Here is a 14,034-nt window from a genome sequence, read left to right on the forward strand (position 1 = left end):
TCCGTCAAGTGGATAGTAAGCTACATTACATTTTCACTTCAGTACTGAACGTTGTCAGTCCAAATACTGTAGCCAGCTATTGCTGATTAGATGGACACGTTAGACAGAGCATTCAATACATTTTCAATAAACAGTTAGATCAAATTGTAATGAATGTCTGTAATAGTCTGGACATATGTTTGAACCTGTAATAGGAAAAGTCACCGTAATACATGCCACTTGGGGGCACCCAATCGGTCATCGGTCTAAGGTACTGCATCTCAGTGCTAGAGGCAGCACTACAGACCCTGGTTCGATTCCAGGCTGTATCACAACCGGCCGTGATTGGGAGTCCCATAGGGCGGGGCACAATTTGCCCAGCGTCGTCCGGGTTAGAGTTTGGCCGGGGTAGGCCGTCATTGTAAATAAGAATTTGTTCCTAACTGACTTGACTAGTTAAATAAATGCTAAATAAACATTTTAACAATGTCATACCGATGGAACAAATTATGAAATGATCAAACAAAGTAGTAGGCCTAGGCTGTATATGGCTGAGCACAGACGAAGTGTTGTCCAATGCTCCATGTTTGCCAGTTAATAATTAACACACTGCGTGCTGAAAATGGCATTCATTATAACTTCACAGTTTCAAAATCATTAGTCAGTTAAATTACACAATGTATTGTAATAGTTTATTAAACCATGGATTTCCAGATACTGTATAAATATACAAAATTATTGTTTCTTTTGGTAACTCAAATGTACAGATTTTAAGAAATATTAAATGGGAATTTAATTATTTGATGAGATTCCAAACTTCAAAAATTAATCTGAAAAGTCAACTAATATTGTACATCTTGAGGTAACATATTGGATTAGTAACCATAGGTTGTGTTTTAGAAAATAAATTGTGAAGTCGAAATGGACTATGTTACGTTGAATCTGTCCTGGCCAAACTCAAAATGTAACATAAAATATATTGATACTCCCTTGATTATTAATTGGATGGTCAATCATAAATCCCTGATAAAACATCCAGCGCATTAACAGTATCACTGACACATGGTCATCACTGTACAAAAGCTTGCTTGTCTTATAATTCAAGTATAACATTAAGGGAATATTTTGTTGTTGAAAAGTTCAATACTGTTAACTGTAGCTGTATGTTATGTATTGATTGAGGAGTCAAGTAAAATTTCCCTCCAAACACTTCCCTTTTGGTATTATTCCATTTGAGGATTCTTAATCAGCATATTCATTTATTAAAATGTAAAACATTATGTATTCATGCCTCTAAGTGAGGAGCAAAATTACCAGTGATGCTGTTTGCTCACTTTATCTTTCATAATCTTGCATACATACACTATTTAACTCTTCAACTACTCATTCTCCCTCACATTAAAAAAACCTTGTTCTTCTGTCTCAGTCTACACCAGAGCCATTTATTTCCATTTCCATGTATTTGAATATATATGGCTCTAGTCTAGTGGAGGTTGCGGAGGGGAAGACGGCTCATAATAATGCCCGGAACGCAACAAATGGAATGGCATCAAATACATGGAAACCATGTGTTTGATGTATTTGGTCGCATTCCACTGATTCCGCTCCAGACATTACCACGAGCCTGTCCTCCCCAATGAAAGTGCCACCAACCTTTCTGTGCGTCACCAATGGATGTAGATCGGGGTTCTCCAACTCTGTTCCTAGAGAGCTGGCCTCCTGTAGGTTTTTACTCCAACCCCAGTTTTAACTAACTTGATTCAGTTTATCAACTAACAACTGTGCTAGATTAGGGTTGGATCGAAAACCTACAGGACGGTAGCTCTCGAGGAACTGGGTAGGAGAGCTCTGATGTAGAAGCTGCCCTGTCATTGGCAAATCGAACTGCAGCATGTACAGTGTAAAATGACAAGTTTTCCATGTCTTTGTCAGCCTTCCCAAAGAAAGAGCCTTGACTGAGAGAATCTATGACCGTGGTGTTGCAGCTCGCTAGCAGCACCGTGACACCCACCTCCTTATAGTCTTTAAGGATCCCTTTGAAGGTTTGCATCCCTGTTGAGTCTATGAAGGGCATGGCAGAGCAGTCTAGGATGATCGTATGTAAGTCAAGTTCTCTGGAACCCAGCCCTACCTTTACCTCTCCATTAGTCTTGTCGGCTCTCCCAGCCTCCTTCGCTGCCAGTGTTTCCCCTTTTTTCTCTGCTTTCCTCCTCCTGGTCATCTCCAGGAAAGGTGCCAAGCCCACGGCTTTGTACAGGGACTTCAGGAAGAAGTCATTGTTTGCATAATACAGCGGGGCCTGGAAACGGAAGATCTTTACTTTAGGGAGAGACATGAGGTTTTCATACTCCTCCATATCCTCGTAGTGGGCAGTGTCATGGATCTGTCCCAGCAGAGAAACCTTGGGCTTCTGGGTCTGGACGATGATACAGAGCATAGAGAAAACTACCCCAACCACCAGCCCCATCTCCACACTGATCAGAGCTGAGGCACTCATCGTCACCATCCAGACAACAGCGTCCATCTTACTGATGCGCCACTTGCTGGGCACGTCTCTGAATTTACGGAGCGCACCCCTCAGGCTGACGATGATGATACAGGCCAGGACGCACTTCTGGAGGGAGTAAAAGAGAGGGGCAAAGAAGAGTAGGACCAGGAGAACGACGAAGGCACTCACAATGCTGGAGACCTGAGTCTGGCAGCCCGTGGAGTCTTTCACCATAGTCTTAGCCAGGGCAGCGCTGGTGGTAAAACAGTGGAAGAAAGAAGGGATGATGTTACAGAAAGCAATGGCCATCATCTCCTGGTTGGGGCGAACGGTGTAGCCGTTCTTCTTGGCAAACATCTCAGAGAGGGAAACCGTGAAGGCAAAGCTGATCACAGCCAGTGGGATGGCGTCGAAGGCCACCCTGGGCATCAACCCAAAACTGGGCACCTTAGGGGGGATGAAGCCTGTGGGGATAGCCCCAGAGACATTGGAGTCGTACCGTCTATGAAAGTCTCCAAAGTGGGACGCCAGTGTAGCGATCGCCACCACCACCAGCTCTGTGGGCAGGGGGATCTTAAGACGGTCCTTGACGCGCTCTTGGAGCTCCTTCCCCGCCACCAGGACGGAGATGCAGATGGCACTGGTGATCAGGTCACAGTAGTTGGTATTCTGGATGTTGCTTAAGATGTTGATCCAGGTGACCACCACTGTTCCATAGCCCTGGTGGCGAGGGATCTTGAGCCCCAGGAGGTACTTGGCTTGGACGGTGAGGATGGTGAACGAGGCGCCAGTGGCGAAGCCGTCCAGCATGGGGGCAGAGAGATAGACGGAGACAAAGCCCAGTCTGAACACAGCCATCAATACCTGGAAGGAGACAACCATTTTTATCAGATAGTTCATTTAATCTATTCTGAAGGTCAATATATTCAGCACAGTCATCTTTGATGTACAGATGTAGGATCTTCATTTGATCACTCGTTTATTGGCGATAACTTTCCTGTACAGCAGGAAATGCAAACTTGTACCGTATTCAAGGCTTAAAAAGGCTTCTAAAGTTAGTAATTTCCACTTAAAAATGTCAGACTTGATTTGCCCTAATGAAAAATGTATCAACCCCTACAATAAATTCCCATGAATTATAATCTACATCTTTTCCTGTTGCTGCAGGATTTATTTTCTGCTGTAGAAACAAGGTTCATATTAAGATCCTACATCTGTAGGGGTTCTACGATGTTTATGACATCAGTGTTTAATCAAGTAAAATCATTTCAGGAGTAATTGTTACATCTGTTTCACAAAATCTTCAAAGCAGTTTTGAGAGTGATGAATCAGAGTGGTTGAGTTGAAAATGTACCTGGTAAATCCCAACCAAAAATGTCATGGCTGCTGCGATACTGATGGCATAACATTCTTTCCCACATTCCATGCCGAAGGCCCCCATGGTCAGGTTGACGGCTGAGCTGTCTGAGTCAACTGTCACATTCAAGATTCCATCTGCTTTGGTGTCATCCAAATCGAACCCTGCCATATACACCTCTCTGTCCACCACTTGGCCCACCATAAGGCTCATCAGGCTGAATATGCCCACAGACACGTGCCTGGAGGTCCCCATGAAGAAGTAGATGATGTTGGCGAAGAAGGAAGTGTAGAGGCCATAGATGGGGTCTACTCCGGCCAGCAGACAGTAGGCGATGGCCTGAGGGACCAGGATGATGCCTATAACGAGGCCCGACATTAGATCACCCCAGATATACTCTTTCAGCTTGTACTTGGGCAGCCAGAGCACCACAGGGAATAATCCAGTCAGGGTTGTCTTGACCCTGGGCATGGAGCAGGACAGGCTACGGCTCAGCTTGGTCTTCAGGAGGGCCATGTGCTCTTTCCGCTTCCTGACCCTCCGCTCCAGGTGGGGAACTTCTGTGACCTTGGCTTCCTCCATGGCCTCTGGAAGGGGTAGGCTGTGGTGGTGGTCTTGGTGTGGCGCTTAGCCGTGCTCCTGGAATGAATCAGACAGAGAACCTTCACTCATCATGATACTCTTTGATCATTAGATGGTGTTTCCTCCCTGAAAGGAAACAATGATTAAACACAGCAACTTCCAAGCTAGCATTGGAATTCAAGGGGTGTTACATCACTCACATAGTCTGCTAGTTAAACTTTGATGGGTAGTGTAGACCGATGAAATTGTAAGTGATTTAGTGAAAATAGCTTCACTGTATGGATAACATGAATACATTGAAAAGCAATAAACGTGTAATTATATATGAGAGATAAGTTAGACTATCCTCATAGAGCCTGCTGTTGATGTGCTCCCACATCCAGTTCAATATTGCACAGCGATGTTCAGCACAGTGGCAATGGAAAAACTTACTCAAGGACCATATATGTCAACCCATCTCAGATTGCCCCTCAATCCAAAGACAAACACAGACAATGTATTGACAGTCCATATACAGTGCCATGAATAAATATTTTTCCACTTTCTGATTTTCTGGACTTTGACTAGGCCGTTCCAAAACTTTAAATGTGTTGCTTTTCAGACATTCTGATGTAGTCTAGCTTGTGTGTTTTGAATCATTGTCTTGCAGCATGACCCAGCTGCGCTTTGGTTTCAGCTCACTGACGGATGGCCTGACATTGTCCTTTAGAATTCTCTGATACAGAGCAGAATTCATGGTTCCTTCAATGGTGGCAAGTCGTCCAGGTCCTGAGGCAGCAAAGCATCCCCAAATTAAATAAATGAAATACGTATCAAAATGTTGTGTTTGTTGTTCATTCAGGTTCCCTTCATCTAATATTAGTTGTTTTTTTTATGACAACGTTCAGTGTAAAAATATGCAAAAATAGAGAACATCTGAAAGGGGAAAAATACCTTTTCACGGCACTGTATGTATTTTTGCATTTGCTTATTTTAATGTGTGATTGTATTACTTTTTATCCTGCTGATTAGCTTGTGTATGTAAAGTGACTGGGGGTCTTGAAAAGGGTTCAAAATAAAATCTGTTCTTATAATACTAATTATTATCATATAAAACCCCAATATATCTTAAATGGGACCTAACGGAAAGTATCAAAGCATGCCTCTAATGATATCAGTGAAAAAAAACAAAAAATGACTCCATTTCCCGCTGTGGACAGTCTGAACATCCCTAGATTGAGATGAATGGGTAATACAGACATTCACCATAGAGCCGTTCATGTCTCATCATGTCTTCAGAAGCACTAAACGATGCAGTATATGATAACTAGGATGATAATCCCTTACAGTAGCAGTACACAGAAGATCAAGTCATCATTGTGTCTCATCCTAACCTCATTACAACTGTCTAATGGGCTTTGATTCCTGCTTTTACTTTGTGTGCCGAAGTCAACACCCACCACCCATGTACAGCAATAACTGCACTAAGGGGACTCAAATAGTAAGATAAATTTTAGGTAAAAAATCGAATTGGTAGACACTCCAGATTTGAACACAATTTTTAACACTCTCTCCTCTAAATTATATTTTATACCTGTATTAAAACATCTAAATGCATGATATGGCATGCATACTGTAGGTTACAAAGTTAGGCTACTTGTTATTTTAACAACGTTCAGGCTGAGGTAAAACAACAACTCACCCACACTGTGTTCTGCCAACCCAAAGAGGAATGCAAACTGGGTGTCTTAGTTTTATAGTCGGGTACATGTATCTTCAGGTATACCTGAAAATAATCACCGCTATCTGTACTGTCCCTCACACTTAAAGCCAACGTGTCACACGCTCGCTCGTTTCTCTCTCTCTACTTTTGTCTCCCCCGTCTCCACTGTCTCTCTGGCAGTGTCATACATGCACCTCGCTCGCTTCCCCCGAGGAGACTGACAAACCGGTTTCTGTGGCAAATTTATGTTGGATGAGAATGAAGATAAGGGCAACCCTTGGCCTGACACTGATCATTATCATGGGGAGGGGGCACTGTCTCATCGAGTCAAGATCAGGGCAATAGGGTAAATAAGTCAATCGTTTACTGGCTGGTGTGGCTTATCTTCCACAGTGTTACTATTCAGACTTAACCTGGGATCTGGTTGTCCAACTGAAATTGAAGAAGGGTCACAAATTGCAAAAGCCAAACTGTTCACATAGTTCCAGTTGATACCGTAGCCTGGTATGGATGCCTTACCACAGATTGGGGCTTCATTCACTATTGACTGGACACCAGGTTACCGATCCCTGCTCTCAGTTTATCAATGTATTGCATTCATTTACATAATATATGTGACAAATATGGAAATGAAAAAACAAATGCACATGCTTTTCAGAACCAGACTTTTTTAATTAGAGAGAATGTCCTGTTTCCAGAAGCCTAGGGAAAGGGGGATACCTAGTCAGTTGCTGAATGCCTTCAACTGAAATGTGTCTTCCGCATTTAACCCTACCACACTGAATCAGAAAGGTGCGCTTAAGGTCTGTGTTCACGTACATTATTTTTTACTTCTGCTTTGCATATTAGTCATCATTGATGGACTACTAAAATATGTGTTGTGTTTCTGGTTTATGGCTATGTCAAAGACTTAACCAGTGCAGTCAAAATTCAGTTGTTCCTTTGTTTTGTATCATATTGTACAACAGCTGAGGAAACTAATGCTGTAAAAGTGTGAACAAATTTGATCAGTGTTATTTCCTGACAGTTGCTGGTTGAAAATTAAATCTACATAGGACCTTCTAATCAGCAGGTTTGCATGGGCGGGAGTTTCGGCTTGCCTGGTGACATCACCAGGGGGTAAATTGGTTAATAGACCAAAAACAAAGAGAGTTCCGAACCAGCCAATAACAGCTAGTTTTCAGTTTTCCCCTCCCAACTCAGACTACTCCCAGAAAGTCCTAGCAAAATCCTTTATTGCGGAATATTTTTTTAGCAAAAAGCTATTTTTGTCTATGTTGTTTGTTTACATTTTTTATTATTACATACAACACATACTGTATAACACAACACAACAAAAACTCAATGAAACAGGAACTATAGAAAACATTCAAATGTGTCTGGTTTATGTTTGATTTTGTAATGTCTAATGGGATGTAGCTAGATAGTTCAGTCCTCTAGTTTGTTATTGAGGGCGGATATGAGGCTTTCCAATTGATGGCTCAATTTTTTTCTCTCCAGCAATTCGATATCTGTGACAAATGGTTCCCCCCAATTTCTTCCTTTAGATCTGTTTCCCGTTTTTTCCTTTTAGGTTCTGAACCACCAGGTAGAGTTTCAAACAACCCTTGAAAAACTTGGCAATCAACTTCTTTGGCATAGCAGCCTCTTTCAGTATTTTTTCTATGTAAGATGCCTTAGGTTCATCCAGATTCCGTTGAAGCAATTTAATACAAGACATGCCACCAGAGGTCTCTTCACAGCCCCCAAGTCCAGAACGGACTAGGCGCACAGTACTACATAGAGCCATGACTACATGGAACTCTATTCCACGTAGAATCAGATTTAAAAAACTGGTAAAAATACACCTTATGGAACAATGGAGACTGTGAAGTAACACACACAAAGGTACAGACACATGCATATGCACACATTGTGATATTGTTGTATGGGGGTATCAAACATTTTGTATTATAGATACACTACCGGTCAAACATTTTAGAACACCTACTCATTCAAGTTATTTAAAAAAAAACTATTTTCTACATTGTAGAATAATAGTGAATACATCAAAACTATGAAATAACACATATGGAATCATATAGTAACCAAAAAAGTGTTAAACAAATCAAAATATATTTGAGATTTGAGATTCTTCAAATAGCCACCCTTTGCCTTGATGACAGCTTTGCACACTCTTGACATTCTCTCAACCAGCTTCACCTGGAATGCTTTTCCAACATTCTTGAAGGAGTTCCCAGATATGCTGGGCACTTGTTGGCTTCTTGTCCTTCACTCTGCGGTCCAACATAAAAAATAATAATTTCCCCTTTATTTAACCAGGTAGGCCAGTTGAGAAAAAGTTCTCATTTACAACTGCGACCTGGCCAAGATAAAGCAAAGCAGTGCGACAAAAACAACACAGATTTATATATGGGATAAACAAACATATAGTCAATAACACAATAGAAAAATCTGTATACTGTGTGTGCAAATGAAGTAAGGAGGTAAGGCAATAAATAGGCCAATAGTGGCGAAGTAATTGCAATTTAGCAATCTACACTGGAGTGATATATGTGCTGATGAGGATGTGCAAGTAGAAATACTGGTGTGCAAAAGAGCAGAAAAACAAAAACAATTATGGGGATGAGGTAGCTAGTTGGTTGGATGGGCTATTTACAGATGGGCTGTGTACAGCTGCAGCGATCGGTAAGCTGCTCTGACAGCTAGCATTGAAAGTTAGCGAGGGAGATATAAGTCTCCAACTTCAGTGATTTATGCAATTCCTTCCAGTCATTGGCAGCAGAGAACTGGAAGGAAAGGCGGCCAAAGGAGGTGTTGGCTTTGGGGATGACAAGTGAAATATACCTACTGGAGCGCGTGCTACGGGTGGGTGCTGCTATTGTAACCAGTGAGCTGAGATAAGGTGGAGCTTTAAAGAGCAAAGACTTGTAGATGACCTGGAGCCAGTGGGTTTGGCGACAAATATGTAGCGAGGACCAGCCAACGAGAGCAAACAGGTTGCAGTGGTGGGTAGTATATGGGGCTTTGGTAACAAAATGGATGGCACTGTGATAGACTGCATCCAATTTGCTGAGTAGAGTGTTGGAGGCTATTTTGTAAATTACATCGCCGAAGTCAAGGATCGGTAGGACGGTCAGTTTTACGAGGGTATGTTTGGCAACATGAGTGAAGGAGGCTTAGTTGCGAAAAAGGAAGCCAATTCTAGATTTAACTTTGGATTGGAGATGCTTAATGTGAGTTTGGAAGGAGAGTTTACAGTCTAGCCAGACACCTAGGTATTTGTAGTTGTCCACATATTCTAAGTCAGAACCGTCCAGAGTAGTGATGCTAGTCGGGCGGGTGGGTGTGGGCAGCGATCGGTTGAAGAGCATGCATTTCGTTTTACTAGCATTTAAGAGCAGTTGGAGGCCACGGAAGGAGTGTTGTATGGCGTTGAAGCTCGTTTGGAAGTTTGTTAAAACAGTGTCCAAAGAAGGGCCAGATGTATACAGAATGGGGTCATCTGCATCGAGGTGGATAAAACAATCACCCGGCAGCAAGAGCGACATCATTGATATATACAGAGAAAAGAGTCAGCCCGAGAATTGAACCCTGTGGCACCCCCATAGAGACTACCAGGGGTCCGGACAACAAGCCCTCTGATTTAACACTCTGAACTCTATCTGGGAAGTAGTTAGTTAACCAGGTGAGGCAGTCATTAGAGAAACCAAGACTGTTGAGTCTGCCGATAAGAATACTGTGATTGACAGAGTCGAAAGCCTTGGCCAGGTCGAAGAAGGCGGCTGCACAGTACTGTCTTTTATTGATGGCGGACATGATATTGTTTCGGACCCTGAGCGTGGCTGAGGTGCACCTGTGACCAGCTCGGAAACCAGATTGCCTAGCGAAGAAGGTATGGTGGGATTCGAACGGATCTTTGTTTGATTCGAACTGATTGATCTTTGTTAACTTGGCTTTCAAAGACTTTAGAAAGGCAGGGTAGGATGGATATAGGTCTGTAACAGTTTGGGTCTAGAGTGTCTGGTTCTAGAGGGGGATGACCACGGCCACTTTCCAATCTTTAGGAATCTCAGAAAGAGAGGTTGAACAGACTAGTAATAGGGGTTGCAACAATGGCGGCAAATAATTTTAGGAAGAGAGGGTCCAGATTGTCTAGCCCAGCTGATATGTAGGGATCCAGATTTTTCAGCTCTTTCAGGACATCAGCTGGTCGGGGTTGGGGTAGCCAGGTGGAAAGCATGGCCAGCCGTAGAGAAATGCTTATTGAAATTCTCGATTATCGTGGATTTATCAGTGGTGTCAGTGTTTCCTAGTCTCAGTGCAGTGGGAAGCTGGGAGGAGGTACTCTTATTCTCCATGGACTTTACGGTGTCAGGGTGTTTTTGTGCTGGTCAAGCGCAGTCAAGTCTGGAGTGAACCAAGGGCTATATCTGTTCTTAATTTTTTTTTGATTGAAAGGGGCATGTTTATTTAAGATGGTGAGGAAAGCACTTTTAAAGAAGAACCAGGCATCCTCTACTGACGGGATGAGGTCAATATCCTTTCACGATACCCGGGCCAGGTCGATTAAAAGGGGCTGCTCGCAGAAGTGTTTTAGGGAGCGTTTGACAGTAATGAGGGGTGGTCGTTTGACCGCGGACCCATAACGGACGCAGGCAATGAGGCAGTGATTACTGAGATCCTGGTTGAAAACAGCAGAGGTGTATTTAGAGGGCAAGTTAGTCAGGATGATATCTATGAGGGTGCCCATGTTTACGGATTTGGGGTTGTACCAGGTAAGGTTCCTTGATCATTTGGGTGAGATTGAGGGCATCTAGCTTAGATTGTAGGACGGCCGGGTTGTTAAGCATATCCCAATTTAGGTCACCTAGCAGTACGAACATCTGACGATGGATGGGGGGCAATCAATTCACATATGGTGTCCAGGGTACAGCTGGGAACTGAGGGGGGTCTATAACAAGCGACAACAGTAAGGGACTTATTTCTAGAGAGATGGATCTTTAAAAGTAGAAGCTCGAACTGTTTGGGCATAGACCTGGATAGTATGACAGAACTCTGCAGGCTATCTCTACAGTAGATTGTAATTCCACCTCCTTCAGCAGTTCTGTCTTGATGGAAAATGTTGTAATTTGGGATGGAAATTTTCACATTTTTGGTTTCCTTCCAAAGCCTCATCCCAAACCATCTCAGTTTGGTTGAGGTCGGGGGATTGTGGAGGGCAGGTCATCTGATGCAGCACTCCAACACTCTCCTTCTTGGTAAATTTGTTTTTCTTGGCCAAAGCAAGTCTCTTCTTCTTATTGGTGTCCTTTAGTTGTGGCTTCTTTGCAGAAATTCAACCATGATGGCCTGATTCACACGGTCTCTGAACAGTTGATGTTGAGATGCGTCTGTTACTTGAACTCTGTGAAACATTTATTTGGGCTGGGAATTCTGAGGCTGATAACTCTAATGAACTTATCCTCTGCAGCAGAGGTAACTCTGGGTCTTCCTTTCCTGTGGCGGTCCTCATGAGAGCCAGTTTCATCATAGCGCTGACGGTTTTTGCGACTGCACTTGAATAAATTTTCAAAGTTCTTGAAATGTTACGTATTGACTGACATTTATGTCTTAAAGTAATGATGGACTGTTGTTTCTCTTTGCTTATTTGAACTGTTCTTGCCATAATGTGGACTTGGTCTTTTACCTAATAAGGCTGTCTTCTGTATACCACCCTACCTTGTCACAACACAACTGATTGGCTTTACTGCAATAAGAAGGAAAGAAATTCCACAAATGAACTTTTAACAAGGCACACCTGTTAATTGAAATGCATTCCAGGTGACGACCTCATGAAGATGGTTGAGAGAATGCCAAGATTGTGTCATCAAGGTAAAGTGTGGCTATTTGAAGAATCTCAAATATAAAACATTTTTTGATTTGTTGAACACTTTTTTGGTTACTCCATGTTTCCATATGTTGTATTTCATAGTTTTGATGTCTTCACTATTATTATACAAGGTTGAAAATAGTAAAAATAAAGAAAAACCTTTGAGTGAGTAGGTGTGTTCAAACTTTTGACCGGTATGTAGTAGTGTAAAGATGTTTATATGATGTACTGTTTCATCTTTTGTTTTATATGTAATGTAAGTGTTTTAATATGTTTGGACCCCAGGAAGAATGGGAATCCCTAATAAGTACAAATATAAATATTCTCAGCTGAATTCTGAGTTGTAAGAACGTAAAGAAATCGGCCTTGGACAATCCAAATCTTTCTTGTAATTGAATGAATGACAATAGAGATCCATCATAGGACACATGTTCAAAATGAATGATGCCACTTTGGAACCAGGACTTAAGGGTGTTATCATTAAATGCTGGAGGGAAGGTGGGGTTATTCCAAATAGGGGTGCTTGGTGATATTGGTTCTTTCTACCTCATGAATATATGTACATTTTCCCAAATATAAATGGAATTGAGAGTCATTGGATTATCTGTTTTTTCCTTCAGTGCCTTGGACCCGTAGTAGTAACAATTGCTTTGTGTGGCTGTGTTTCATAGTGAATGGCACTAATGTTGGTGGGCTGAAGAAGTGGCATTCAACAGACCCCTCTCCAACAGAGTAACGGGCTTCAGTAGAGTAATGGTACTAAATTACTGTAATCTGTAAAGGGAGGGGTCGCTCATTGTTGTTTAAGTGTGACAATGTGCAACACAATACAGTTCATCATCAGTTTATATACAATGCATTCCAGACAGAATATACCTCTTGAAAAACCTGTATATGTGAAAAACATGCAGAGAGGAATACACCATGCTGCTGAAACATTTACCTTTCAAGTTAATATTGAAATGAGGACGTTATTATAAAACACATAAATAAATAAGACAATACCTTGTTTTGTAAATGTGTAAGGATGTACTGTAGAAGGCGCACTACGTAACAGATCTGAGAGGATTAAAGCTCTGTCTCTGCAAATACACCAGAGTCGGGGTGTTCTCTGATGTACTATTCATTCTCAGTCTAGACATGTATCTGTTTTAGCTACAAAGCCCCTCTGCAGGGGTCCATCTGTGGCTGCACAGAGACAGAGCCTACATTGTGAACAAGGAAAGGAGACTCACCCTGACATAAGGAACGTGAAGGCTTGTGAGAGGACACAGTAGCCATGCCTCCTCTTCTGAGATCTTCACTGTGCGCACACCCACAGGCCTGATTCCGTACAACCGGATGGAGCAAAGCATGATGGGAATAGCAGCCTCATTCTCATCCAGGCACCACTCATCTAATCCTCCAATCACAGAGCGAGAGAGGAGGGGACAGGGGATGGGTTGTGTGGGCTGGGTTGTTACCGTGGAGACTGAGGCATCCATTCACTGATGGGACTGAGAGTCTGTGTGAGGGGGTGGAGGGAATGAACAGTCTCTCTCGAAGACACAGAATGATCATGAACTGTGTTGTACGTGTTATATAGCTTGCCAAATATATAATGCTTTCTCTAGGACATTGTCACATCACTAGCACTGTTACTTTGTAAAATGTGACACTGTCAAGTGCTTTATTATCTCCCCGGGTAGCCTACCTCAGCAGGTGTTCTATTCTATTCTATTGTTGGGTTCTTTTTGCAGTACTGGCTGGACAGAGAGGACTTTTTTTATGCCAGTTCAGTCTTACATACATGGAACATCTTGTGTAAGTAAGGTTGCAAAATTCTGGGCTTTTAATAAATTCCCTGGTTTTCCAGAAATCCTGGTTGAAGGTTAACGGATTTCCTGCTTATTCCCTCCTGATTCCGACAATCCTACAGCCGGTATTTTGGCAAAAGTTTTTGAACGTACCCAGAATTTTTGCAACCCTAGGTGTGAGAGTAATTAAAGGTCCTTTACACATTAACTTCCTTTGAAGAGAGTAAACCGTTTTTTGTATCAACATGTAAATGTTTG

General features: G+C 42.3%; 1 protein-coding gene across 4 annotated transcripts; it reads right to left on the minus strand.

The window, feature by feature from the left end:
• Positions 1-657: 657 nt before the first annotated feature.
• LOC100136215 (SLC26A1-like protein) lies at positions 658-13,341 on the minus strand. Of its 4 annotated transcripts, none has more exons than XM_021622413.2 (3): positions 13,216-13,341; positions 3,822-4,463; positions 658-3,331 (listed from the first exon to the last, which is right to left on the minus strand). In XM_021622413.2, exons 2-3 carry the CDS (start codon positions 4,404-4,406, stop codon positions 1,769-1,771), a joined length of 2,148 nt encoding a protein of 715 aa, XP_021478088.2. In that variant the 5' UTR covers positions 4,407-4,463; positions 13,216-13,341; the 3' UTR covers positions 658-1,768.
• Between the last annotated feature and the right edge of the window lie 693 nt (positions 13,342-14,034).

Source organism: Oncorhynchus mykiss, chromosome 12 (genome assembly GCF_013265735.2).
Source record: "Oncorhynchus mykiss isolate Arlee chromosome 12, USDA_OmykA_1.1, whole genome shotgun sequence".
Lineage (NCBI taxonomy): Eukaryota > Metazoa > Chordata > Actinopteri > Salmoniformes > Salmonidae > Oncorhynchus > Oncorhynchus mykiss.